We start from the raw sequence: 25,568 nt of genomic DNA, 5'->3' as shown, positions 1-25,568 counted from the left end.
CCCGCGGGTCCCTGCTGTCCTCGCGACCCCGCCGCCCCGCGCGCCATGGTCCCAGCCACCGCCCGACGTCAGTGAGGGACGAGTGTCTCCCCGAGTACCGCCATCTCTTCTGCCCCGACCTGCTCAGGTGAGGACGGAGTCAGGGGCTCCCCCGGGGCGCAGCGCTGCGGAGGTGGCTCGGGGCGGGTGGTTTTACTGCGACGGCAGAGGACCGGGTGCTGGCGGCCGGCGATCCAGATGTCCGGGGTGGTGTTCTAACCCTGGTCCGGGTGGTGGGTCTTTTTTTTTTAATAAATTAATTTATTTATGATAGTCATACAGAGAGAGAGAGGCAGAGACACAGGCAGAGGGAGAAGCAGGCTCCATGCCGGGAGCCTGACGTGGGATTCGATCCCGGGTCTCCAGGATCGCGCCCTGGGCCAAAGGCAGGCGCCAAACCGCTTCGCCACCCAGGGATCCGATTTAAAATTTAATTTGATTTAATTTGTTTAATGAGGGATCCCTGGGTGGCGCAGCGGTTTGGCGCGATCCTGAAGACCCAGGATCGAATCCCACGTCGGGCTCCCGGTGCATGGAGCCTGCTTCTCCCTCTGCCTGTGTCTCTGCCTCTCTCTCTCTCTCTCTGTGACTATCATAATAAATAAAAAAAAATTAATTTGTTTAATGAAGGAGTACTACCCAGCTCGCTTCCTTCCTTCCTTCCTTCCTTCCTTCCTTCCTTCCTTCCTTCCTTTCTTCTTTCTTTCTTTTTTAAAGATTTTATTTCTTCATAAGAGACAGAGAGAGAGAGACACAGGCAGAGGGAGAAGCAGGCTCCATGCAGGGAGCCCGACGTGGGCCCCATCCGAGTCTCCAGGATCACACTCTGGGCTGAAGGAGGTGCTAAACCGCTGAGCCAAAAAATAAAAAATAAAAATAAATAAATAAAAAATAATGAAATGCTGAGCCACCCGGGCTGCCTTACCCCAGCTTTCTTTTCATGAGTTGGAGGTATCTTTGGATCTAAAATGAGTCCTCTTGGCGGCCCGGGTGGCTCACCTTTTGAGGTGTTTCTTTGTTTGGCGCTGCCTTCAGTCCAGGGCGTGATCCTGGAGACCCGGGATCGAGTCCCATGTCAGGCTCCCTGCATGGAGCCTGCTTCTCCCTCTCCCTCTGCCTGTGTCTCTGTGCCTCTCTCTCTCTCTCTCTCTCTCTCTGAATAAATAAAATGTTAAAAAAAAATAAAGAGTCTCTTGCAGGCAGCATATTGATGGGGCTTGCTTTAGGAAAAAAACTCATGTGTTTGACAGAAAGAGACCACAAGCAGGGGGAGCAGCAGCATAGGGAGAGGGAGAAGCGGGTTCCCCATGGAGCAAGGGAGCCTGATGTGGGGTCGATCCCAAGACCCTGAGATTGTGACATGAGCCAAAGGCAGATGCTTAACCAACTGAGCCCCCCAGTGCCCCACTCATGTGTCTTGAACGTTTGAGATTTGATGCTCATCTGTAACATGTCTCTGATCTCTTCCCAAGCCTTGCTAAATTCCTACCTCTCTCTTTTTCCTCATTTAGCACCTGAACGTACCATGCCGGCCCTTTCTGGCCTGCCGGGCCTCTGTGGACAGGTCTGCTGCTAGAGAATGTTTCTACCCTTGAAGGTTACGGACCTCCTATTCCAGCTGCTTTCAGGATTTTCTCTTTGTCTCTGAGATTTGCAAGTTTCACTATTATATGTCGGGGTGTTGGCCTATTTTTATTGATTTTGAGGGGGTTTCTCTATGCCTCCTGGACTTGGATGCTTGTTTCCTTCTCCAGATTTAGGGAAGTTCTCAGCTATAGTTTGCTACAATATACCTTCTGTCCCTCCCCTCTTTCCTCTTCTTCTGGGATCCCAATTATTCTAATATTGTTTCGCTGTACGGCATCACTTCTCTCTCAAATCCTCCCCTGGTGATTCAGTGAGTAGCTGTTTATCTTGCTTTTTCTCAGTTTCTCTAGTCTCCATCATTGTGTCTTCTAGATCACTAATTCTCTCTTCTGCTCATTTATCCTAGCTGTTATAGCCTCCATTTTTTATTGCATCTCATTAATAGCCTTTTTGGTTTCAACTTTAGATTTTAGTTTTCTTTTATTTCTCCAGAAAGGGATTTTCTGGTTCTTCTATGTGTTTTTTTTTTTTTTTCCCCCAATTCAACCTGCATCTTTATAATTGTTACTCTCTGAACTCCAGTTCCAATATCTTACTTATGTCCATACTGATTAGGTCCCTGGTCAGTACTGCCTCTTGTTCTCTTTTCTGAGGTGAGTTTTTCCATCTTGCCATTCTGTCCAGAGAATAGATGAATGAGAGAACACAATAAAATGGCAACAACGATCCCGGGGAACTATACACTAAACAAATCAGAAGAGACCATAAACCAAAAAACCAACTTTTTTTTAAGAAAGAGAATATAATCAGGTGAGCAGAACAGAGCAATACACTGGATGCTGTATTTTGGTCTGTTAGAAACTAGGGATTGGGGGATCCCTGGGTGGCTCAGCGTTTAGCGCCTGCCTTCAGCCCACAGTGTGATCCAGGAGACCCAGGGTTGAGTCCAGCGTCGGGCTCCCTGCGTGGAGCCTGCTTCTCCCTCTGCCTGTGTCTCTGCCTATCTCTGTGTGTCTCTCATGAATAAATAAATCTTCAAAAAAAAAAAAAAAAAACTAGGGATCTATCTCTTAAAATGCCTCCTGTTTTCTTAGGGACAAAGTGGCATTCATCACCGGTGTGGTTCTGGCATCGGGTTCCGGATTGCTGAGATTTTTATGCGGTGAGCACTGCTCTATGCACTCTTGCACTCCCTCCCACCCCCGAAACTCACTCCACCTTGCATGGACCCCTGCTGTATCCCTGGGCAAGATGCTGGTGGGTGGTAGGAACCCCTCTAGGCAACAAGCCATCAGAGGGCATCTGAAAGGGGTCAGGTGCTTTCCTGGAGGAGGCAGGACTCTATCGTCTCCTAGAGGTTCATTGAGACTAAGACTCTGGCCCCAGCACCCCCATTTGTACCAGAGGAAGGGTGCAATAGGTTGAGCTAACTCTGCTGCCAAGCTCCCTGGGGCCTTGCCAACCCAGAGTAGGTGAGCCGAGTTGACTCCAGCAGTGTGCGGAGCACAGTGTCTCTTGGAACACAAGATCTGTGACCTTAGGCCCAGGCTGACCACTTGTGAGTCCCAGAGGAAAGAGCCAAAGTTAGGCTGGGGTTGGGGGGAAGAGGAAGCCTGTTGATATGGACCCCTCCCCGGTTTTCTCCAGCCTCCACTTTTCATAGAGAATGGGTCTCACTGGATGAGATTTGGGGATTCATCCATTGCAGGTGAATCCCATTTTCCAAGCTGGCGGCTTGTGCGTGTTGCTTCTCTGAGTAGAGCGTGGCCAGCTGTGCTGAGGGTCATTTTGAGGATTAGGTGGGGCTGCTTAGCAGTGTAGCTACTACTGTTACTGTGAGGCTGAGTGTGTCAGCAGTGAGGCAAGGCAGACACCCTGGCCTCAGCATGGGCCCTACCTGTCCTTCACCCCAGCCTCGGAGGGAGAAGCCCGGGCACCCAGCAGGCCCATGCAGCTGCCGGGCTGTGCATTTGAGGCTCCCGGCTGTGTCACTGCTGAGTACATGGTGTTTGGGGGGAACCATATCTCTGTGTGGCTGGGTACCGCATGCCAGAGAGACCCAGACTGGGGCCCCCAGGGTGGTACCTTTGGTGCCACTCGGCTTTGCTCAGGCCCCTGTGTTTTCTGCAAGCTGTGCCTTTCGGCCCTGGGCTGGTGCTTCAGCCCAAGAGAGCCTTGGGGAAGAGGAGCTGTGCCTAGAGCACCAGGCAGGCACCAGGGACCTGGTGTGTCCCCTGTGCCTTGCTGCCCTCACACCTGCCCTCTGGCTTCGCAGGCACGGCTGCCACACAGTCATCGCCAGCAGAAGCTTTCCAAGAGTGTCTAAGGTGAGGGGGGTCTTTCCTGGTCCATCCCACCATGGGTGGCTGTGGGGCCCAGAGCCTGTGCCTGGAGGGTCCTGAGGCCCAGAAGATGGCAACACCAAATCCTGCTTCTCTCCCAAACATGGACCTTCAGTACGAGTGGCCTCCCAAGGGTACCCCCTGGTTTTTTACAACATCTCTTCTGAGGAGACTCTCGTGTTGGGTGGTACTGTGGCCCCAAGAGAGATCTCAGCTCATTCGGATCTTGAGGGTGGTTCGCATGTTGCATCCACCTGGGAGGAGACTGTCACCACTGCCACAGCTGGTCTCTGTGGCAGGGACTAGAAGTCAGCTGGGGCTGCCGTTGACCCATGGCCAGTGGCCTGAAGGGCAATGTCGAAGGAGGGTCCTAGGGAGACGGGGAGAGAGGGATATCTTAGAACTGTCCACCGGGGGTTGTGGCTGCATGGAGTGGCTGCCTGGCCGCTGTGCCTCCGGGAGTGGGGTCCAGCAGCAAGCGGCAGCCTCCCAGCATCCCCTGGACACATCCCCCTTGTCAGACTCCCCCACAAGGCCACTGGGCTGCTGCCCACCTCTTTCCTTCTGGCTCCTAGGCTGCCAGGAAGCTGGCTGCTGCCACTGGCCAGCGGTGCCTCCCCTTATCTCTGGACGTTCGAGCTTTTCCAGCCATCACAGCTGCCGTGGACCAGGCACTGAAGGAGTTTGGGAAGATCGACATTCTGGTTAACTGTGAGTGGCTGATGGGTGAGGCCAGGGCCTTCTGGTGGGTTCAGGGGCCTCAGGGGTCCTGTCCTGGCCAAGGCTCAAGTGGACATCCTGAGAATTCGGCCTACACACAGAGTCAGGGCACTCTCATGTCCCAAAACTCTCCCTTTAAAAAAAAAAAAAAAAAAACCCATAATTTTTTCTAAAAAATTAATCTAAACCTGTAGAGGTTTAGATTTACAGACTAACTGAGCAGCTCGTAGATAGAATCCCGCGTACCCACCGCAGCCCCCGTGTTCACATCCTGTGTTTCCTACAGTTGGTGAGCCCGTATGACCCGTTCTGCTCACCAGAGTCTGCACGGTACGTCAAGACTCACTCTGCTGAAATTCCCTTTTAAAAACATGGCATGGGGATCCCTGGGTGGCGCAGCGGTTTGGCGCCTGCCTTTGGCCCAGGGCGCGATCCTGGAGACCCGGGATCGAATCCCACGTCGGGCTCCCGGTGCATGGAGCCTGCTTCTCCCTCTGCCTGTGTCTCTGCCTCTCTCTCTCTGTGACTATCATAAATAAATAAAATATTTAAAAAAAAAAAAAATACATGGCATGTCCCAATCTCCTGCAGCTAACAAGGTATCGCGGGCTGAATAGCCCAAAACAGCAGAAATGTGTTCTCTCATACTTGTAGAGGTCACAAATCCAAAACCAAGGTGTGGGTAGGCCGCCCTCCTCAGGCCCAGGGAAGCTCTGTTCCAGGCCTTTCTGCCCGCCCTGGGGTGGCCGGCGATCCCGGCTGCTCCCCAGCGCGTCTCCGCCTGCTGGCCGCGGCCTCCCCCACATGTGTCTGTCTCTCCTCTTCTTCGGAGGACAGCAGTCCCTGGGTCTGGGCCTGCCTAGCCCCAGGTGACCTCAGCTTAACTTGATTGCATCCACAAAGGTTATGTTTCCAAATAAGGTCACGTTCACTGATACCAGGGATTAGGACTTTAGCATATGCCAAGGGGCTGACCAGGTATAGCGCGCCGTGGGCGACCTCTGTCTTGTTGCCCAGCCTCTGCAGGGGGATGTCCAGAACCTTGGTGGACATTTTAACTTTTTATTATTATTTAAAGATTTTATTTATTAGAGAGAGACAGCGCGTGCACAGCAGGGGGAGGAGCTGAGGGAGAGGGAGCTGCAGGACCCAGCTGAGTAGAGTCCCCACGGGACTTGATCCCAGGGCCCCAGGAGCATGACCCGAGCTGAAGGCAGATGCTTACCAGCTGAGCCATTCCGGGACCCCTATTAATTATTTTTTTAGATGTGGGGGAGGAGCAGGAGAGAAAGTCTTAAGCAGGCTCCACAGTGAGCGCAGAGGACGTGGGGTCGCTCTCCCCACCCTGAGATGATGACCTGAGCTGAAATCAAGATCTCTGAGCGCCACAGATTCCCCTTCAGCATATCTCTTTGAGGGACGTAATTCAGCCCATGAGATCTGTCCTGCTTAGTCTCCCAAGAAGAAAGGGGCCCCCAAGTGCTCGGGCTCTGCCCTGTGGCGCCTGGACCACCCGAGGGCCGGTGTCCTGGTTTGCCGGGGCTCCAGCACGCTGTGGTTTTTCTTGCAGGTGCAGCGGGAAACTTCCTGTGCCCTGCCAGTGCACTGTCCTTCAACGCCTTTAAGACCGTGATGGACATCGACAGCTTGGGCACCTTCAACATGTCTCGCGTGCTCTACGAAAAGTTTTTCAGGGTGCTGTGCTTTCTTCCTGGGAGTCGCCTCTTCCGGCCACCCACTCACTGCCCTCCCCCGTGTGTTACAGGACCACGGAGGGGCTGATCGTGAACATCACTGCGACTCTGGGTACCCGGGGCAGGTGCTTCAAGTGCATGCGGGCTCTGCCAAGGCAGCTGTGGGTACGGGCACCCCCCGGGTCGGCTGGCCTGGGCTCCTGTTGGGTCCTTCTCCCACCTGTCCCTGGAACCAGCAGTGGAGAGGCCTGGCACGGGCCCTGCCTCCCCTCATGCCTGCCTTCCTCTGTGCAGATGCGATGACACGGCACTTGGCCTGTGGAGTGGGGTCCCCAGAACATCCGCATCAACAGCCTCGCCCCTGGCCCCATCAGTGGCACGGAGGGGTTCCGGCGGCTGGGTAAGCCCTTGGGACCCCACGCCCCACAGTGCCTCCGCGGGTTCCCCTCCCAGCTGGCTGGGACACACCCAGGAGAAGGACCGGTTCCTTGGGCTCCCAGGAAGAGGCCGTCTCCAAGCCCAGGGTGGGGGGCGGGGGGCCCTGGGTCCCCTATCATGGGGCTGAGCCTTATGTTTTTGCAGGTGGCCACCAGGCCAGTGTCAGCACCAAGGTTCTGGACATCCCCCTGCAGAGGCTGGGCAACAAGACCGAGGTGGCCCACGGCGCGCTGTACCTGGCCAGCCCCTTGACATCCTATATGACAGGCGCTGTGCTGGTGGTTGACGGCGGGGCATGGCTGACCTTCCCTAATGACCTCAAGCTGCTGGCAGATTTCACTGCCTCTGCTAAGCTCTAGGTGATGCCGCTCCTGCCTCCCGCGGGTCACCTCTGGCCGTGGCCCTCTTCCTGAAACCCCTGCCCCGTGGGCTGACGTCACCACATATGGTCCTGATGGGTTTCCCGAGTCCCTTGGGTGTATTTCTAGACATGTTCTTGGGTTCGTTTGGGGTTGGGCTACCCCAAAAGGCCACGTCAGGCAAGGCTGAGAGGGGTGTTCTGAACGGGTGGGGGGTGCTGGGAGGGGGCCCCGCCAAGCCTCAGTGCCTCCCTGCAGATCAGGACAGACGTCGGGCCTGCAGCAGGTGGGAAGCCATCTCTCTGGGAGCTCCGCCGGGTGCCCCCCCCACCCCGGAGGCCTGAGGGCCCGTGGGGCCGTGTGGGTCACGGACAGCCCCACTGCTCTCTGCCTTCCCCTTGTCCCCCTAGTGCCCGATGCCCCCGGCCTGGGAGGCCTGCTCACCCTCCTTGAGCAGATTCCTCTCAGAGTGCCTCCTCACTGTAGGGCCGCTGCTGACTTCGTCCTGCCCTGGGTGGTGGGGGGGTGGGCCTGTGGAAACTCGGGAGGGGGGCAGGCTTGCAACCGCACCCCCTGCTCCCTGAGCTGGGCTTGTGGTGGATGCCATGCGGCCGAGAAGCGCTCTGGGCTTTGGTTCGGGTGACACGTTCCCAGCACCCATGGCCCGTGCGCCCCAGGCTGGCCCCCAGTGCCCGGGATGAGGAGCCCTGAGGCGGCCCCCCCGCTTGCCCCACCCGCCCTGCCCCGCCTGCCACCCTCTAGGGCGCTGGTGTGCACCTGCAGCTTCTACCCTGGGCCAGCCACTCTTGGGTGCTGCCCGGGCCGCGGGCGGCAAAGCTGGGGTGCTGCTGCGGTCTTCCCTTCCCCATGTCCTCGGCATCTGGCCGTCGCTGACGGGTGCTGGATGGCTGACGCAGCGGCGGCGCTCGCAGGGCCTGGACACCTCCTGCGGTGCTCCTCCAGGACCCGCCACCACGCTGCACCCTCGTCCACAGCATCGAAACCAGAGGCGGGCCTGGTCCGGCAGCGGTGCCGCGTCCCACATGTGCTCCCCACGGATCCATCTCCACCTGCTCAGCTGCCCGCCCTGCACGGATGTCCGCTGGGGGCACTTTGGCATTCTGGAGCTCCCTGGGAGGGTGACCTGGGCTGTACGGCTGTCGCCCCCCCTGCCCTGCCTGCCCAGCCAGGGGGCCTTGGTTCCCTTCTCGGCTGGGTCCCGGGGTCCCTGAGTGCAGCCGCAGGGCATCTCAGGCCCCGTCTTCCGTCCTTGCTCTCCTACATGGGAATCTTCCTCCACAAAGGGAAGCCAGGCCAGGGAGGCGAGAGAAGTGTGTTTGATCCAGGCCCCTGTGGCGGGGTCCTGGGTCACCTCACCAGGGTCTTGGGCCACAGACGGATCCCCTCTCAGCCTTTGGTGACATGGGCTGGGTTGTCCCCACCTGCCCTGGAGTCGTCCTTTGCTGGGACATCCCAGGGGACTTGGTCCTGTGCCACTCACAGCTGGACGTTCTAGGCCCTCCTCTGGCCATCACTGCCACCGGCATGATCCCACAGGCCTCTCATCTGTTCCCTTGACATTCATGCCAGGACCACTCAGATCCTCGGACTTGTTTTCTGTGTGGTTTGTTGGAAACTCTGAGCTGCCCTTACAGGTGAGGCCCCTGAGCTGCTGTCGGGCTCTCTCCTGTCTGTAACCGCCTGTTGGCATAAGCAGGGATCCTAGCATTTTGCCAACAAATGCATTTTCCTAAAAAACAGTTTTTACTATAAAATAGAGCTTGCAAGTGTTTGTAGAAGGTAAGGAAGACACTGGAAAAGAATCACCAGTGACCCAGTCATTCTGAGATGGGGACGTTTCCTTCCTGTCTCTTTTCTGTGAGTCGAGAACCGCGTCGCACCTCATACTTCAGTGCTGTCCTCGGGCAGGTGGAGCCCACCCCGAGGCAGGGGGAGGCGGCGCGCTTCCTGGGTGGGGGGCTCACCGCAGCCAAGCGCCCAGGGAGCTTCCTTACCCTGCGAGGCCCGGGCCTGCTCCTGGGCAGTTCTGGTCACCGCTACAGGACGGAGCTTGAGCCTGTGCCGCGGATGCCACCTGATGGGACCGTGTCCCAGTCCCTTCATCGTGTGAAAAGAGTTCGGGGGAGGAGCCACGCCAGCTGAGAGGCCACTGGGCAGGGGGAGCCCCTCCACATGGAATATCAGGGTGCTCCTTGGGGCGCCTGGGCGGCTTAGCCACTGACGGGTCCCACTCTTGATCTCAGCTCAGGTCTTGATCTCAGGGTCATGAGTTCAAGTTCCGCATGGACTCTGTGCTAGGCTTGGAGCTTACTGAAATTAATAAAAATTAAGATAGAGGTGCTTGTTGTCACAGAGACCAGGATTTGGTGGCCTTGAGTCCAGCAGCAAGGCAGACATGTGGGTGCTCCTCATGCTCCTGGGTGGGAGAACAAGCAGGGGGGAAGGGTTCCGGGGGAGGCTGGCCAAGCTGGGCCGAGGCGGTCATTGGGGCCCCTCTGCCACCACCAGGCTGGGCCACCGTCTTTCCCTGAGGAAGGCCCTGGAGGTGGCCAGCGGTAGGGTGGTGAGCGGGCTCGAGTCCCACCTGGCGGGACGCCTCTGGAACGGTCACCTGTCACTTCAACTGCGGTTCTCCCGAGAACTGGCCGCAACGGGGTACAGACAGTGACACCCGGAGGTTATAGGGGCTGGCTCTCGGGACCATGGAGGCTAAGAAGTCCCATGACCTCCGTCGGCAAGTGGGGACCTGGGAAAGCCGGTGGCCGTGTGAGGACGGGTGCTCTGGCAAGAGGAGGACGCTGTGGCCTGAGCAGAGTCCCCTCCGCCTGCATTGCCCTGCGGCCCCGGGTGGATGGCGCCATGCCGCTGCCCGCGTTGGGAATGGCAGGTGGCCTTCGCGCGGTCTAGCAGGTCACATGCCAGTCCCTCCCAGACACACGGCGTCTGTCATTGATCAGCTGCACATGACGTTGATCAGCTGGGGCTGTGAGGTGCCCAGGCTGTGACTCAGGGCCGGGCCGCTGTCGAGGGCTCATCTGCGACAGCACGTGGGGGGCCCCCGACGCCGGACGGACTCACGGGCCCCGGGTCGGGCTGGTGCAGCAGGTGCCTTCACCGTAACCATCTCTGAGTTCCCATAGGAAGTGCTGGGTCCCCGGAAGGGCCGACGACCTGTGACCCCCAGTCAGTTCCACGAACCCCCAGCTGTGGAGGCTGACCCGCAGCCCAACCCCGGGCTCCCCTCCCACGGCCAAGGCTGCTCTGCTCTCAGCCCTTCCAGGCCATGGGGAGACGTCCGACCGCCAGAGCAGAGGGCTGTGGGCACAGGAGGCCGCGGGCAGGCGGCTGGGGCTCCCCATCCCCACGGGGGCCCAGGGAGCTGGTGGTTGGGGGCCCCCATCCCCACGGGGGCCCGGGGAGCTGGTGGCTGGGGACCCCCATCCCCACGGGGGCCCGGGGAGTGGGTGGCTGGGGACCCCCATCCCCACGGGGGCCCGGGGAGTGGGTGGCTGGGGCTCCCCATCCTCACGGGGTCCCGGGGAGTGAACGTGGAGCAAACCCCACTAGTAGGCCTCGGGGCCACTCCTGGGCCGTCGCTGTGACGCGGTGCACATCTGGGCATTTCCCTCGCAGACAGAGAGCAAAGGGAGTCCCCAGTTGTCTGGAATAAGAGTGTTAATTTAGGTGCTAGTTTGGGGGAGCTTGTCTGTGCTTACTCCTTCTGTTGCCATAGTAACCTCTAGACTTGGACCGTGGTTGGCCTGCACCCGTTCGGTCCCCTGCATCAGGCCCGAGCACAGGTAACGCTGGTTTCCCACGTGCCAGCTCAAGCTGCACCATTCGCCGGGTGCCCGGGTGCCCATGCTCTCCCTGTGTCCACCTCTGGTCGCCCTGGGTCGTTCGCCTCGTCCCCCCATCTTCCTCTCCCTTTTCCGTTCTGGGGCACAAAGGTTGTGAGAGGCCGAGGGCGACCTCATCGCTCAGACGCCGTCCCGCCGCCGAGTGGACAGCAAGCCACTGGCCAAGGCCCAAGGCGTGAGCACAACGGCCCCCCGAACTTCCGGTCTTCCCCTTGGCATCCGTCCATGTGGGCACACGGGCTGGCCGGGCTCAGGGCCTCCCAGAAGGGCTCACGGCCCCTTCAGGCTTCTCCCTCGGGACACCGAGGCTGGTTTGTGTTGGACGCACACAGCAGAACCCAACCTGCCGTTCAGATCCGAAGGCGGGGAATGCAAGAGGATGCGCCAGGGGCAGGGCGCACTGGAGCTTGGGGGCCCAGGGCCCAGGACCGAGCATCCCTTCCTTCTCTCACCTCTCCCTGTCCCTGGGAGCCCACCTTCCCCTTGCTGCACGGAGCTCTCCATATGACCAGGTCCCAGCCACTCGTGTACAGCCGTGGCCGGCACCTGTGCACAGAGCTCACATCCAAAGTCCTGAGGAAAGGTGCACGTCCACTCCATCTGGATCCAGAGTCCAGCTCTTATTTGGTAAATCGTGGCCAGGGGTTGATCACATCCTGTGAACATGACAACCCCCGTTACAGCCGTGGCCTTGAGGAGGAGCTGCTTCTAGTAAGCGGGTGTTAGGAGACCATCACATGTGGATCCCAACTCACAGCAAAGAAACTCACTAAAGTCCAATGTGTAGCCCACCAGGCTGGTAATGTGTGTGTGTACACATACTCTTTTCCAGTGACCAGCTGAGTCTTCGGTCCCCTCTTTGGTGAAACCCAAAGGCCAGCTGGAAGATGGCGGAGGCTGCTTAATCTGATACTCTGTCTACAATCCCCGCTCATATCTCAGGACCAGGGCTGTGTCCTGGGGACTGTAGTGGAGACTCAATCTGTCTGTGGACTCCCCTTTTCTTGCTCATTCTGACTTGGCCCTTTGGTGAAACAGTCCTACACCCACAGGGAATCGATGGATTTCATGTTGGTCCCTGAATTCTGGTGCAGGTCTCTGGGAGGAGGCCCACGTAACCCTGTCCATTGAGAGAGGATTCTATAAACTCTTCACTCACTTATTTTGATTATGTCTAGTGTTATTTCTTCAAGTAACAAATGTAACCGGTATGGACCTCACTACCTGAAACTCTCAGACGATGACTTTATTTATTTATTTATTTTTTTACGATGACTTTATTGACTTGGGGTTGTAGGGGCACCTCATCATATCCCTATTTCAGAGCATCTCAAGGAGACAGGACCTGACAGGTGTCTTTTGTGTGTGTGTGTTTTTAAGATTTTATTTATTTATTTATTTGAGAGAGAGAGAGATCATGCATGAGTGAGGGGAGGGATAGAGGGAGAGGGACAAGCGGACTCCCCACTGAATGCGGAGCCTAATGTACTGGGTTTGATTCCAGAACCCTGAGATCACAACCTAAGCGGAAAACCAAGAGTTGGACACTCAACCAGCTGAGCCACCCAGACGCCCCCTGACAGGTGTCTTTTGAAGGTTGAGAAACGTTCATCAGAAACACACAGAATTAACTCTTCCACCACAATTTATAACTTGGACAATTTTTAGGCTATGGGAACAGCATGAGGGGAATCAGATGTTTACATTTTTGGAAAGCACGACCAGAGGCCAAAATACAAATACAACGAATCCCGGATCCCGTACTAACCTCTCCGTGCTGGCTCCTCACACCCATTCCCCGGCCAGGATCTCGGCCTCGGGGGAGACGGGGTGGGTGCAGACTGTAGGCCACAAAGTGCTCCGGGCACTGGGGGCTGGAGAGGCCTGTCCACACAGGAGCAACTCAGAGTGAAATGTTTCAATAAATTCATCCAAACCTCAGCTGAGTCAGGAGGAATTACATTGTGCTTTACAAACTCATACTCTATTTTTACTCTTAAGAAATGTACTTTACTAAATTTGAAGGTGACAAAAAATCCTTCCCCACTGAATAAAGTATCAGTAAACACGAGTGTGGCTGGCTGTGTGCTCTTGACTGCTGGGGGCTGCTGGCGAGAGTGTGACCTGTCTTAAAATTGGCTTCCTCTAAGTATGCTTCCTAAATACAGAATGTTCATCTTGTTTCCAAAATTGTAGATTAAAAACATTTGGCCTGGGGCGCCTGGGTGGCTCAGTGGGCCAAGCGTCTGACTCTTGATTTTGGCTCAGATCGTGATCTCAGGGTCCTGGGATTGAGCCCCACGACGACGGCGGGCTCCCTGCTCCGCGGCGGGTCTGCTTCTCCCTCTGCCTCGGCCCTTCCCCTGCTCTGCTCATGCTCTCTCTCTCAAATAAGTAAAGAAAATCTTTTAAAGATTTTAAAAAATAAAAGTCTTTGTTTTGTTTTGTTTTTAGCCACCCGGGCTGCCCTTAAAGTAATCTCTACACCCATCACAGAGCTCAGAGTCGTCATCCTGAGATCAAGAGGTGCGTGCTCTATCAGCTGGGCCGGCCAGCCGCCCCTAGAGGCAGAAATCTTTGAGACCTTGGGTACAAGACTTATTTCCTTATTTCCTTAATTTTAAAAGTGTTCATGAAATTCTGAAAACACGTGGGCGAGCCTGGAAAGTAGCCAGAGACACGCAGGTATGCCTGCCCTACACGTGCCAGGCGCTGACACTGCTCTGCGTGGGCTCGCTGAGACCCACGTGGTGCGCTGTAGCTAAGCTTCGCCGCTGCCCTCCCTCTTCTGGTCCCTTGATGTAATTCCCACTCTCATTTGTTGTTTTCACTACACACGAACAGGGTTGAAGCAACATACGTCACTGACCACGTGTCCAGCCTTTGCAAGTGGGGGGGTCACAGGCCTCTGCTGCACCTGCTGCACCTGCTGCACCTGCTGCACACGTAGCGAGACCGCTCCTCGCCGCTCCGCAGTCCCTCCGGGGAACTGCACTGGCAGGGCTGCACCAAACACCCCGTCCCTGCCTCTGCGGGCCCGGGCCAGCATCTGTCCGGCAGGCACTGACCTGGGCGAGCGCCCGCCTGAAGGTACCAGGCCCTCAGCTGTGCAGTCCGCTGAGTCCCCGTCCTGCTGGCCTCATGCCTGACGTGGACTCCAGTGGTGTCAAATGGTATCTTCACTCAGTCCCTTGATCACCAACGGGGTCAAGCATCTTTTGTACGTGCATAGGGCTACTTTGAGTTTCTTCTTCTGGAACCGCTTACTCTCATTGCTCACTTTCCTCCTAGGTTTCTGTTCTTCCGTTGTTTTTTTAAAATCTGACAAGCTGAGTTCCAGGGTTTTTTTTTTTTTAAGATTTTATTTATTTATTCATGAGAGACAGAGAGAGAGAGAGAGAGAGGCAGAGACACAGGCAGAGGGAGAAGCAGGCCCCATGCAGGGAGCCCTACATGGGACTCGATCCCAGGTCTCCAGGATCAGACTCTGGGCTGAAGGTGGCGCTAAGGCACTGAGCCACCGGGCTTCCCTGTTCTGGTTTTTTAGGGAGTTTTCTGGAAATGAATCCCATCAGTTACAGCTGTTGTGTTTCTTTCAAGTTGCTATGGAGTAAACTGTGCCCCCGGCCCATTCATGATTTAAGGCCGTCACCCCCAGGCAGGGGAGAAGATATCTGCAATGTTAAAAACTAATTTTGTAAAACAAAACAAAACAAAACAAAAACTAATTTTGTCTACAGAACAAGTCAGATAATCCAATGGAAAAATAAGCAAGTGCTATGACTGGACAGTTCACATATTTGGGATTCCAGCTGGTCAGTAGACAGAGCAAGAAACCCTCAACCAGGGGCGCGTGGGGGCTCTGTTGAGCATCTACCTTCAGCTCAGGTCATGATCCCAGGGTTCTGGGGTCGAGTCCCACATCAGGCTCCCGGCTCAGTGGGGAGCCTGCTTCTCCCCCTCCCTCCTTCACTCCCCGTGCTTGTGCTCTCTCTCTCAAATAAATAAGTCAGATCTTAAAAAAAACCTCACTCTACCGCCATGACAGTTAAATTCAAACAAGACACGACACCATTTTATTCATTTATTTAAGAGAGAGCGAGTGAGCACATGAGCAGGTAGGGGCGCAGAGGGAGAGGAGAGAGAGAATCTCAACAGACTCGCCACTGAGTGTGGAGCCCAATGTAGGGTTTGATCCCACCACCCTGAGATCATTACCTAAGTGGAGGTCATGACCTGAGCCAAGATCAAGAGTGGGATGCTTAACTGACGGAGCCACCCAGGCATCCAAGATGTCATTTTAAATTCGAAGGACTAGCATGGATAGGGGAAATCATATGTACTGTCTACTATGATTTTGGTGTATTTCCTCAAGGTTTTTTTAAAAACATGCATGAAAAAAGTAGATTTGTGGGGCGCCCAGGTGATTCAGTCAGAGGAGTATGTGACTCTTGTTATGAGTTCGATCCCCCTTTTGGGTGTAGAGATTACTTAATAAAATCTTTTTTTTTTAAGTAGGTTTGTGATCAAATTGAACATTGGATGTCAACGGCCAGATCTCATCCAGATGATGGAGGAGCCTTACCCCAGGAAAGACAAGCTTACCTTCCACGTGAGGTTTCTTAACCTCTTTCCCTCAGCTCCCCTGGCAGGTGCAACAGGGCCATGCCAGGGCTGTGCTGAGTCACCTTGCTGGTCTTTGTCTTCACATCTCTCCCTACAAGCCAAAGGTCACCAGGGAAGACAGGTGAATGAAATTCACCTACTTGAAGAATTCCAAAGTTACGTGGTTATTTGAGTACTTTTGAAAAGGAGAGTCAGGGGATCCCTGGGTGGCTCAGTGGTTCAGCGCCTGCCTTTGGCCTAGGTCGTGATCCTGGAGTCCTGGGATCGAGTCCCGCATCGGGCTCCCGGCATGGAGCCTGCTTCTTCCTCTGTCTCTGCCTCTCTCTCTCTCTCTCTCTCTTTCTCTATGTCTATCATGAATAAATAAATAAAAATCTTAAAAAAAGAAAGAAAAGGAGAGTCAGGGGGAGGTGTTCACATTCACCCAGACCCCAGATCCGACAGATGTGAGCTGAACCCCACCCTCCCTTCCTCTTGTGTAACTGTTAACAAGTTGAAATGCGTAAAGTGAGGCAGCTGGGTGGCAGTTGGTTAAGCATCTGGCTCTTGGCTTTGGCTCAGGTTGTGATCTCAGGGTGGTGGGATCAGGTCCTGTGTGGGGCTCCAGGATCAGTGCTGAGTCTGCTTAAAGATTCTCTCTCCCTCTGCCCCTCCTCCCCCATCCCCCGCATCAGATAAGCAAATAAATCTTTATTTATTTATTTATTTATTTATTTATTGCAAATAAATCTTTAAAAAATACGGATAGGGTAGGTGTGGAGGAGCACATGGAAGTGGCAGCAGGGGCTGCTTCTAACCAGCTAACCCATTTCATCTGGAATGCTACTCACCAAAAATGTCCACAGGCCACAGAGGGGATGCTAGAAGACACTGGATTGACTGGCCACGGACTCGCCAGTTTTGTGTGTGTGTGCGTGTGTGTGTGTGTGCATTTAAGTAATCTCTGCACACACCACAGGGCTCCAACTTGCGTCCTCAAGATCAAGACTCAGATGCTCTATGGATGGGGGCCACCCCGGCACCCGGGGAACTTGTCACTTTCAACGTCTCCCGAGCAGAGTCTGGAAGGGCTCCAAGCAGGAAGGGGGTGCGCTTTCCATGCCGGCGTTCCATTTGGCTACATCAGCCGACTAGGGGAGGCGGAGTTTTCCTGCTTCCTCTGGACTCCTGTTGTCTTCACTGTGCCCACACGAACAGTCCTATTTAGCGGGGTTGACACATCACTCTAAGTACCTCTCAAAATCACGTCTGGCCAGATGCATCGGCTCTGTTTCAGATTCTTGCCAAAACTGTAGTTTTTTTTTTCTCTTTGAACAGAAGATCTTCCTCGTGAAAGCATACAGCTCCCATAATGAAGTGACAGGTTTGGGGAGGAGGATCCCTTGCCTCCCTCTTCCCAACGCCCTGGGGTTTTGTCACACGGATGACTCAGTTAATTCCCACACTGCTCCTCACTGTACACTTGGAAACAGAGCTTCAGGTTCCCCTGGTTCTTGCCCAAAGCTGCTTATGAAACCTATCTGTTGCTGGTGCCCACGGCCCCCATCCCTTTCCCTGTGCGCTGCATCTCGCACCCGGCCCGGGCCCGCGTCACCTGCCCGCCAGCCTGTCTCCACGTGTCCCCGTGACGGTGGTGACCGCAGGGCCAGCGGTCGGTGTCGCACACGCGGCTGGGGAGGCCGGGCCCTCCCGGCGACAGCGGCTCTCCTCCGTCGTGCGGGTGCGGGAGGCTCGGGCGCGTCCCCGGGGCCTCGGTGCGCGGGCACTTCTCGGCGTCCCCGCGGGAGGGCGGTCGGCCCTCCGCGCCCCGCGCCCCGGGGCGGCATGTCACGCGCCTCGGCGCCGCTCACCCCGCCCCGGCAGCGGCCGCGACTCCAGGGCCCGAACCGCCCGCGCGCGGACAGACCACCCCCCACACTCGGCGGCCGCGGCGCCCGCCTTTTAAGGAAGGCCGGCGGGGGCGGGGCCTGGCCGGGGCCGGCGGGGGCGGGGCCGGCGCCGCCACGACGCGCTGACGTCAGGCCCGACGGAGAACGGAAGGCGGGGCCCGCGCGGCGGTGGCGGCGGCGGCGTTGTTCGCTCGCTCGGCAGCCGCGGGCTCCTCAGCCTCCCGCGCCGCGGCCCCCTCGTCCGCCTACGTCGGGAGAAAAGAGGGAAAAAGAAGCAGAAGAAGAAGAAGAAGAAGAAAAAGAGAAATAAGAAAAGAAAGAGACAGAAATGGGAAGAGCGAGAACGAAGAGAAGACGGGAGAGGCGCTGAGGGAAGAAGCGGAAGATGGGAGAGGGCGGAGCAGGGCACCAGAGCGCCAGCCCCGACCAGCCCGGGCGCCCCGCGCGCACCCGCCCGCGCCGCCGCGGGGATGCCCGCGCCCGCCGCCGCGCCCTGAGCGCCTTTGTCTGCCGCCCGCGCCGCCCGCCGCACCACTGGCCTCGCGGGCCTGCGCCGCGGCCGGGGGCGCGCCCATGAAGATGGAGCCGGGCCGGCCGGCCTCCCCCGCGGGCGGCGCGCGCCCCGACCCCGAACCCGACCCCGAGCCCGAACCGGCGGGCCCCACCGGCCGGCAGCCGCGCCCGCCCCGCGCCGGACACTCGGCGCCCCGGAGCCCGGAGCCTGCGCGGACGCCCGCGGGGCCGCCAACCCCCGGCCCCGGCCCGCGCCCGCCCTGCGCCGCGGAGCCCGACGGCGTCTGCCCCCCGCCTTGCCCCGACGCCGCTCCTCTCCGCGGACGGGCTCTCGGCCACGGTCCGCTCGCGGGCGGCGACGTGGCTTGTTCCCCCGGCTTCCCGGCGCCCGCGGGGGGCGAGCTGGCCCTGGACGTGGGCCCCGAGGCCCCGGGGCGGCCCCCGGACTTCGGCCACCCCTGCCCGCTCGCGACCGAGCCCGCCGCGTGTCCGGAGGACGGCCCCCGCCTCCGCGCCGTGTTCGACGCCCTGGACGGCGACGGGGACGGCTTGGTCCGCATCGAGGATTTCGTCCAGTTCGCAACGGTGTACGGCGCGGACCAGGTGAGTCCCAGCCCGCGGGCCTGGAGGGGTGTCTGGGGACTGCATCCCCCGCCCCGTGTCCCGGCCTGGAGGGGTGTCTGGGGACTGCTCGCCTCCTGTGTCCCCGCCTGGAGGGATGTCCGGGGACTGCTCACCCCTCCCCGTGTCCCTAGGCCTGGAGGGGTGTCCGGGGACTGCACCGCCCCTCCGTGTTCCCGGGCCTGGAGGGGTGTCCCAGAGACTGCCCCCTCCCTCGGGCCTGGAGGGGTGTCCATCGGACTCCTTCCCCCTGCCCTCCCGTGTTCCCGGCCTGGAGGGGTGTACAGCGGACCCTCCACGGTGCGCTCCCACTGTGGGCCCTCACCTCCCCGCGGGCTGGTCCAGCCTGGCCTTCCCGCAAGGGCTCTGCTCACACCTGTTATGGGCACTTTCTGTGTGTGGTTGGCGGGCACTCTGCCTTGGGTCGTGTGGCCGTTTGGGAGACCATCAGCTGGTGGTGCAGCAGCCCAGAGGGAGGGAGGGCTCGGTCAGGGCCCGCTCCGCGTAGACAGGTGACGGCGCAAGGCGCTTCGGGCTCTGTCCTGGGCTTCCGACTCTGTGCCTGGCACTCTGCGCCTGGCACTCGGGCAGGTTTATCTGGACAGAGACACGGGCCAGCGGCAAGTCGGCTCCTGCTGTTCGCTCTCCAACCTCTTACCAAATAGTAGGAAGTCCAAAACACGCTGAATTCCTGGTTTTTGTGTTTTACGGGCTTCTGGTATTTGCAGACATTTGTTAGGTGGGTGTTGAAGTGCACAGTGTGTTTAAGCCTAGAGGTCTTTAAGAAAAGGGGTAAAATCGATGCCTTGCTGTTTAGGGTGTGGGTTAGGGTTATAACGTGGGTTATCCACAGCCTCGTAAGGGCTGCAGGACCCGCCGTGTCCCTGGAGCGTCCATGTAAAGCTCTGGGTCCTCCTGAATCAGGGCTCCCTGCGCGGAGCTTTCAGCCTGGGAAGGTGTGGTGTCTCTGCGGCCATCCTGACGGTCGGGGTCCGCGTGCTGCTCTTACTGAGCAGTGTAGGAAGGCGCTGCTGCAGCCCGGCTCCCCTTCTAGTCTAACAGGCACACAGACGTATGTGACTGACCCTGTCCTACGTGGACAGTGTGGATGCGATTTTTCCTGCTTTTCCTTCATGCCGCTGGGCTGGAGAGCGCCTTGTTTTCTACGAGTGCCGTGTGTCTCCCCTCCTGCGTGCCCTTCCTGGGTCCCATCAGAGGTGTGAGGGGAACACTGCGAGGGGGTTCTGTATCGTGCCCTGGCTCTGCCTCCCGGGAGGCTCTTGTACGCTTTCACTGGACCATCTTTTTCTGAGGCAGTGGTGCGCAGGTGTTTTCCTTCTCACTTTACAGGTAAGGAACTGGAAGGCCAGGAAGGCTGAATAACTTTCCCGAGACCTCGCAGAGTTGTTGGTGCTTGAGCAGGGGGGAGCACCAGGTCTTTGGGCTCTCAACTTACTAGATTTGGTCGCTCAAAATATTTCCATAAATGTAAGATTTTATGACTTCCATTAAATGTTTTTCACTTGGGAAACACCTTTGGTAACTGTCCTTATGGATCATAGTGGAAAAAACTTTGGATATTTGGGGCAGAGCTTTCTTGTAGTCAAAAAGTAGAAATGAGCCAAAATTCTTTGCTTTGGGGGCACTTGGGTGGCTCCGTCAGTGAAGCGTCTGCCCTCAGTTCAGGTCATGATCTCAGGGTTCTGTGATCCAACCCTGCTTAGGGTTCCTTGCTCAGCGGGGAGTCTGCTTCTCCCTCTCAGTCTGCCTGCAGCTCCCCCTGCTTGTGCGCTTGTGCGTTGTCAAGTGAATAAAATCTTTTTTCTAAAAAAATTCTTTGGGGATCCCTGGGTGGCTCAGCAGTTGAGCACCTGCCTTCGGCCTAGGGCGTGATCTTGGAGTCCCAGAATCTAGTCCCACATCAGGCTCCCTGTATGGAGCCTGCTTCTTCTTCTGCCTGTGTCTCTGCCTCTCTCTCTCTCTCTCTCTTATGAATAAATACATAAAGTATTAAAAAAATTCTTTAATAGCTCCTGATGGAACTTTAAGATATTATTTATTAATTTTTTGTAGAGAGAGAGCACGCACAAGAGCAAGCACGGATACGATGAGGGGGAGAAGCAGAGGGAGGGCGCAGAACCCAATGTCCCTCCATCCCGAGACCCTGAGATCATGACCCGAGACAAAACCAAGAGTTGGATGCTCAACCAACTGAGCCACCCAGGTGCCCTCTTCTGATGGAATTTTAAGTTTGGGGGCAAAGCCCAGATGACTTGAGTTTAGTGGAATAGATGAGTGTAGTGAGATCTACTGTGACGTTGCTCCTTCTGTCTGCTGGCTGAGACTGCACTGGAAAGAAGCAGTGCTGAGTGTGGTCATCTTAGTACCTGGACTTGGACAAGTTTCCTGGGATGGTGGAGGAGAGCTCTTGTGTTGGAGCGGATGATTTACAGACTAATGAAAGGTTGATACTTGTGTCCGTATAAACTTTGCTAGACTTTATTGTGACTCAGGATTGTTTTTTCCAAGTTTGATGTCAGAATGCATTATAGAGGAACAAAGAAAAAATATTTTGATAGTGAAGTAGTTTATATTCAAAGATTTTAGTTATTTATTTGAGAGAGAGAGATGAGAACATAACAAGGGGGGTAGTGGCAGAGGGAGAGAGAGAAACAGGCTCCCTGCAGGGCTCAGTCCCAGGACTGCTGAGATCATGACCTGAGCCAAAGTTAGAGGCTTAACCAGCTGAGCCACCTAGGCACCCTGATAGGCAAGTAAAGAAAACCAAGGAATTCCACCCCATGATGAGTATTTTTAAACTTTTAAGATGAAAAGTCCGAACATACACAAAAGTAGAGAGAATCGCTTAGTGAGACCTCCCAAACTGCTGCTCAGTTTCAGCAGTCTTGGTTTGTCTGTAGATCCCCACTGTGTTTTTATTTTTTTCTTCAATATTTTATTTATTTGAGAGGGAGAAGGCAAGAGCTAGAGCATGATTGGAGGGGGAGGAGCACAGGAAGGCAGAAGCTGACTCCTCACTTAGCAGGAGCCCCAGGCACAGGACCCTGGGATGATGATGACCTGAGCCAAAGGCAGCCGCTTTACCCATGGAGTCCCCTAGGCGCCCTGTAGATCCCCCTTTCATGCTGTGTAGGAAGCGCATGCAGACATAACCTCTCATCATATGTATCAGTATGTATCTCTAAAAGATAAGCATTCTTCTTTAAACATTTGTGATTTTTAAAAAACCCTAGGAAGAGATAAGGTGGATAACAGTGATAATGACCACAAGTTTGTGTACTTTCCACCTTGAGATTTCAAAATACTGAGTGTATGAGACTCTTAGGCTAGTCACATAGCTGTCTTTGATGATAGCAACTAGATTATCTTAATGATTGTCAAGTTGTGAAAAGTAGCATGTTGAGTAATCTGTTTATGAAGGAAGCATTTTAAATTATTTAAGCTGATTATCTGAATCTTTCATGGAAACAGCTCCTATTTATAATACAGATGGCTTTTGTGTCCCTCTTTCTTTAGCAATGTCATGGTGTGTTTGGGTCTCCTTACATCATCTGGTGCTAGATCAGGTGTGGTGTAAGCTAACACAGTGCTGGCAGTAATCAATGAGCAAAGGGAAGGAGAAAAAGGACTGCGGTGGAGTTTTCTGCTTGTATATTATTGAAACAGGAATTGATAGTCCTGTCCATCCAGGTGCTACTTGTCAAGTTGGAATAGGTTTTTATTTTTTAATTTTTTTATTTTGAAGATTTTATTTATTTATTCATGAGAGACACACAGAGAGAGGCAGAGACACAGGCAGAGGGAGAAGCAGGCTCTATGCAGGGAGCCCGACGTGGGACTCGATTCCAGGTCTCCAGGATCAGGCCCTGGGCTGAGGGCAGCACTAAACCGCTGAGCCAGCAGGGCTGCCCCTGGAATAGGTTATTTTTTAAGGCTTTGACCACTGCTGAAGATTCTTCATCAACGTGACTCCTCATACTGAGAGGGCTGATGCTTTTGTAACCATTACCAACTCATCCTAAAATGGAATTTGCAAAAATAAATTCTAAGAGTATTGTAAGAAAAGACTGGGGTTTTTTTTGGCCTTTCATTATAATTATCAAGCTTATCTCCACATTTTATGATTATACACACGCTTAAGCGTTTCCTTTCTAGAGAAAACCTGCACATTGAAACACTGAGTGCCCTTCAGTGACCTTGTAGGCACTGTCCTCTTCAGTGCTTGTGTGAGGAGGCTGCTGAGGGAACTGTTGGTGCTCAGGTCTCCCTGCTCCTCATCTGGGATCCCTCCTGCTGAGGAGTTGGAAGCCCTGTGGCTATACCTTTCAGTTGTTTCAGGGTCCTCCCTGTCTTCTTTCCTGACCTTACATTTGAGTGTGAGAGAGAATGAACTCAGCTGTGTGAGCAGGTGCATGTGTGAGCTGGTGTGGGGTGTCTACACACACACCTCTGGGTGTGTGTGTTGGGTGAATCGCTAAAAGGCCAATGAAGTTCCTTCCTGGGCTTGGCTCACAAGCAACTTTGTTAGTGTCTTAAAAGTGCTTTTTTTCATGTTATAAAAGTAACACATGCTTATTAAAAAATTTGAAAATACAGAGTGATATAAAACAAAACAAAAAACTGACCAGGGCAGCCCAGGTAGCTCAGTGGTTTAGCGCCGCCTTTGGCCCCGGGGCGTGATCCTGGAGACCCAGGATCGAGTCCCACGTCAGGCTCCCTGTGTGGAGCCTGCTTCTCCCTCTGCCTGTGTCTCTCATGAATGAATAAAAGAAATATTTAAAAAAAAGAAAAACCAATAATCCCACTATGCTGAGAAAAACACCATTAGCATTTTAGTGCATCTTCTTCCAGACTTTATTGTACACATACACACAGTTTTGTATACAATTGAGATCATACTGGATAGAAGCTAAATTATTTTTATAGATGTTCATTGTTTTGGGGATCCCTGGGTGGCTCAGCAGTTTAGCACTTGCCTTCAGCCCAGGGCATGATCCCAGGGTCCTGGGATTGACTCCCACGTTGGGCTCCCTGCATGGAGCCTGCTTCTTCTCCCTTTGCCTGTGTCTCTCATGAATAAATAAATAAAATCTAAAAAAAAAAAAAAAAAAAAAGTTCATTGTTCAAAAAAATGAAACTGAATAATATGAGTCAGCAAAATGAGAAAAATAAAAATCACCTCCCAGGTATAACTACTAAATATTTAAAGTGTAAATTAAGATATATGTAATAAATGCTTCCATTACACAGCAATGGTACAATTCCCATGTTTCTTGTTCTGAACCCACTTTTTGATCTGTATTTTGAAATTAAAGATCTCTGATACCCGTTATCTAATGGAAGCCTAAGGTTTACTGGTTTCCAGGAAAATTCAGAATTATTAGGGATTATTCAAGCATAGGATCTGACATACAGGAAGAATTTAATTCTGTGTAGACCACACAGATGAGGTTGTGAAAGGCACCAAGCTGATGAAGTGCTTATCTTACAAACATTTAACTTTGTTTAAATTTGGGAAACCGGGGATCCCTGGGTGGCGCAGCGGTTTGGCGCCTGCCTTTGGCCCAGGGTGCGATCCTGGAGACCCGGGATCGAATCCCGCGTCGGGCTCCCGGTGCATGGAGCCTGCTTCTCCCTCTGCCTGTGTCTCTGCCTCTCTCTCTGTGTGTATGACTATCATAAATAAATAAAAATTAAAAAAAAAATTGGGAAACGGGTCTAAACATTAGTAATGATTGAAATATCAGACAAGAGTTAGGCATCCGGGGATCCCTAGGTGGCTCAGCAGTTTGGTGCCTGCCTTCGGCCCAGGGTGTGATTCTGGAGACCCAGGATCGAGTCCCACGTCAGGCTCCCTGCATGGAGCCTGCTTCTCCCTCTGCCTGTGTCTCTGCCTCTCTCTCTCTCTCATGAATAAATAAATAAAATCTAAAAAAAAAAAAAAAAAGGCATCCATTGAAGAGTATTATGTGGCCCTTAGAGGTGATAATTATAAGGTGTCAGAAGTACTTTAGGTTAGTGCTTCTGATACAAGTGAATAGAGTAGTGCCTATACTTTGATTATAGCTATGTAAGAATTATCCATGTGGAAGAGTCTTGAGGGATATACTAAAAATTAGTTTTAGCTGTGTATGTATGTGTGTATTAAGAAGGCACATTTATAGGGGATCCCTGGGTGGCTCAGTGGTTTGGCGCCTGCCTTTGGCCCAGGGTGCTATCCTGGAGTCCCGGGATCAAGTCCCACGTCGGGCTCCCAGCATGGAGCCTGCTTTTCCCTCCTCCTGTGTCTCTGTCTCTCTCTCTCTCTCTGTGTCTATCATGAACAAATAAATAAATAAATAAATCTTAAAAAAAAAAAAAAAGAAGGTACATTTATAGGGTGGTGTATGATGGCAATGGAGTTGGTTTCATTTGAAGTACTGGTCAAATTTTCTGTGATGTTACTGATTTTGTTTTGGAAAGTAGTGCCTGTACATGTATCACAAATTTCGAACAGTATATAAAGGAAATCTAGTAAAAAAATTCTACTAAAAATTCTATGGTTTAGCATCTGCCTTTGACTCAGGGTGTGATTCCGGAGTCCCAGGATTGAGTCCCACATCAGGCTTCGCGCAGGGAGCCTGCTTCTCCCTCTGCCTGTGCCTCTGCCTCTCTCTTTGTGTCTCTTATGAATAAATAAATAAAATCTTTATCTAAAGATTATCTAATCTTTATCTAAAGATAAGATACTGGAGCACCTGGATGGCTCAGTTAGGGAAGCCCCTGCCTTCAGCTCCGGTCATGATCCCCGAGTCGTGGGATCAGGCCTCCCACCTTGGGCTCCCTGCTCAGCAGGGAG

At 54.5% G+C, this 25,568-nt stretch overlaps 1 protein-coding gene, 1 long non-coding RNA gene and 1 pseudogene across 2 annotated transcripts; 2 read left to right on the top strand and 1 right to left on the bottom strand.

Annotated features, from left to right (window-relative positions):
- The first annotated feature begins 45 nt into the window (after positions 1-45).
- LOC119878837 lies at positions 46-7,703 on the top strand (annotated as a pseudogene).
- An 8,670-nt stretch (positions 7,704-16,373) lies between these two features.
- On the bottom strand, positions 16,374-17,435 carry LOC119878838. Its single transcript, XR_005387187.1, has 2 exons — positions 17,281-17,435; positions 16,374-16,885 (listed from the first exon to the last, which is right to left on the bottom strand). It is a non-coding gene; the product is annotated as an uncharacterized LOC119878838 (long non-coding RNA).
- A 713-nt stretch (positions 17,436-18,148) lies between these two features.
- LOC119878840 (rab11 family-interacting protein 3-like) lies at positions 18,149-21,211 on the top strand. The gene is made up of 2 exons (XM_038589395.1): positions 18,149-18,691; positions 20,783-21,211. The coding sequence occupies exons 1-2, from the start codon at positions 18,149-18,151 to the stop codon at positions 20,945-20,947; spliced, it is 708 nt and encodes a 235-aa protein (XP_038445323.1). The 3' UTR covers positions 20,948-21,211.
- The last annotated feature ends 4,357 nt before the right edge of the window (positions 21,212-25,568 follow it).

The sequence above is a fragment of the Canis lupus genome, unplaced genomic scaffold, assembly GCF_011100685.1.
Source record: "Canis lupus familiaris isolate Mischka breed German Shepherd unplaced genomic scaffold, alternate assembly UU_Cfam_GSD_1.0 chrUn_S1965H2164, whole genome shotgun sequence".
Lineage (NCBI taxonomy): Eukaryota > Metazoa > Chordata > Mammalia > Carnivora > Canidae > Canis > Canis lupus.
The sequence above is the reverse complement of the archived record's forward strand: the minus strand, read 5'-3'. Positions and strand labels throughout refer to the sequence as shown.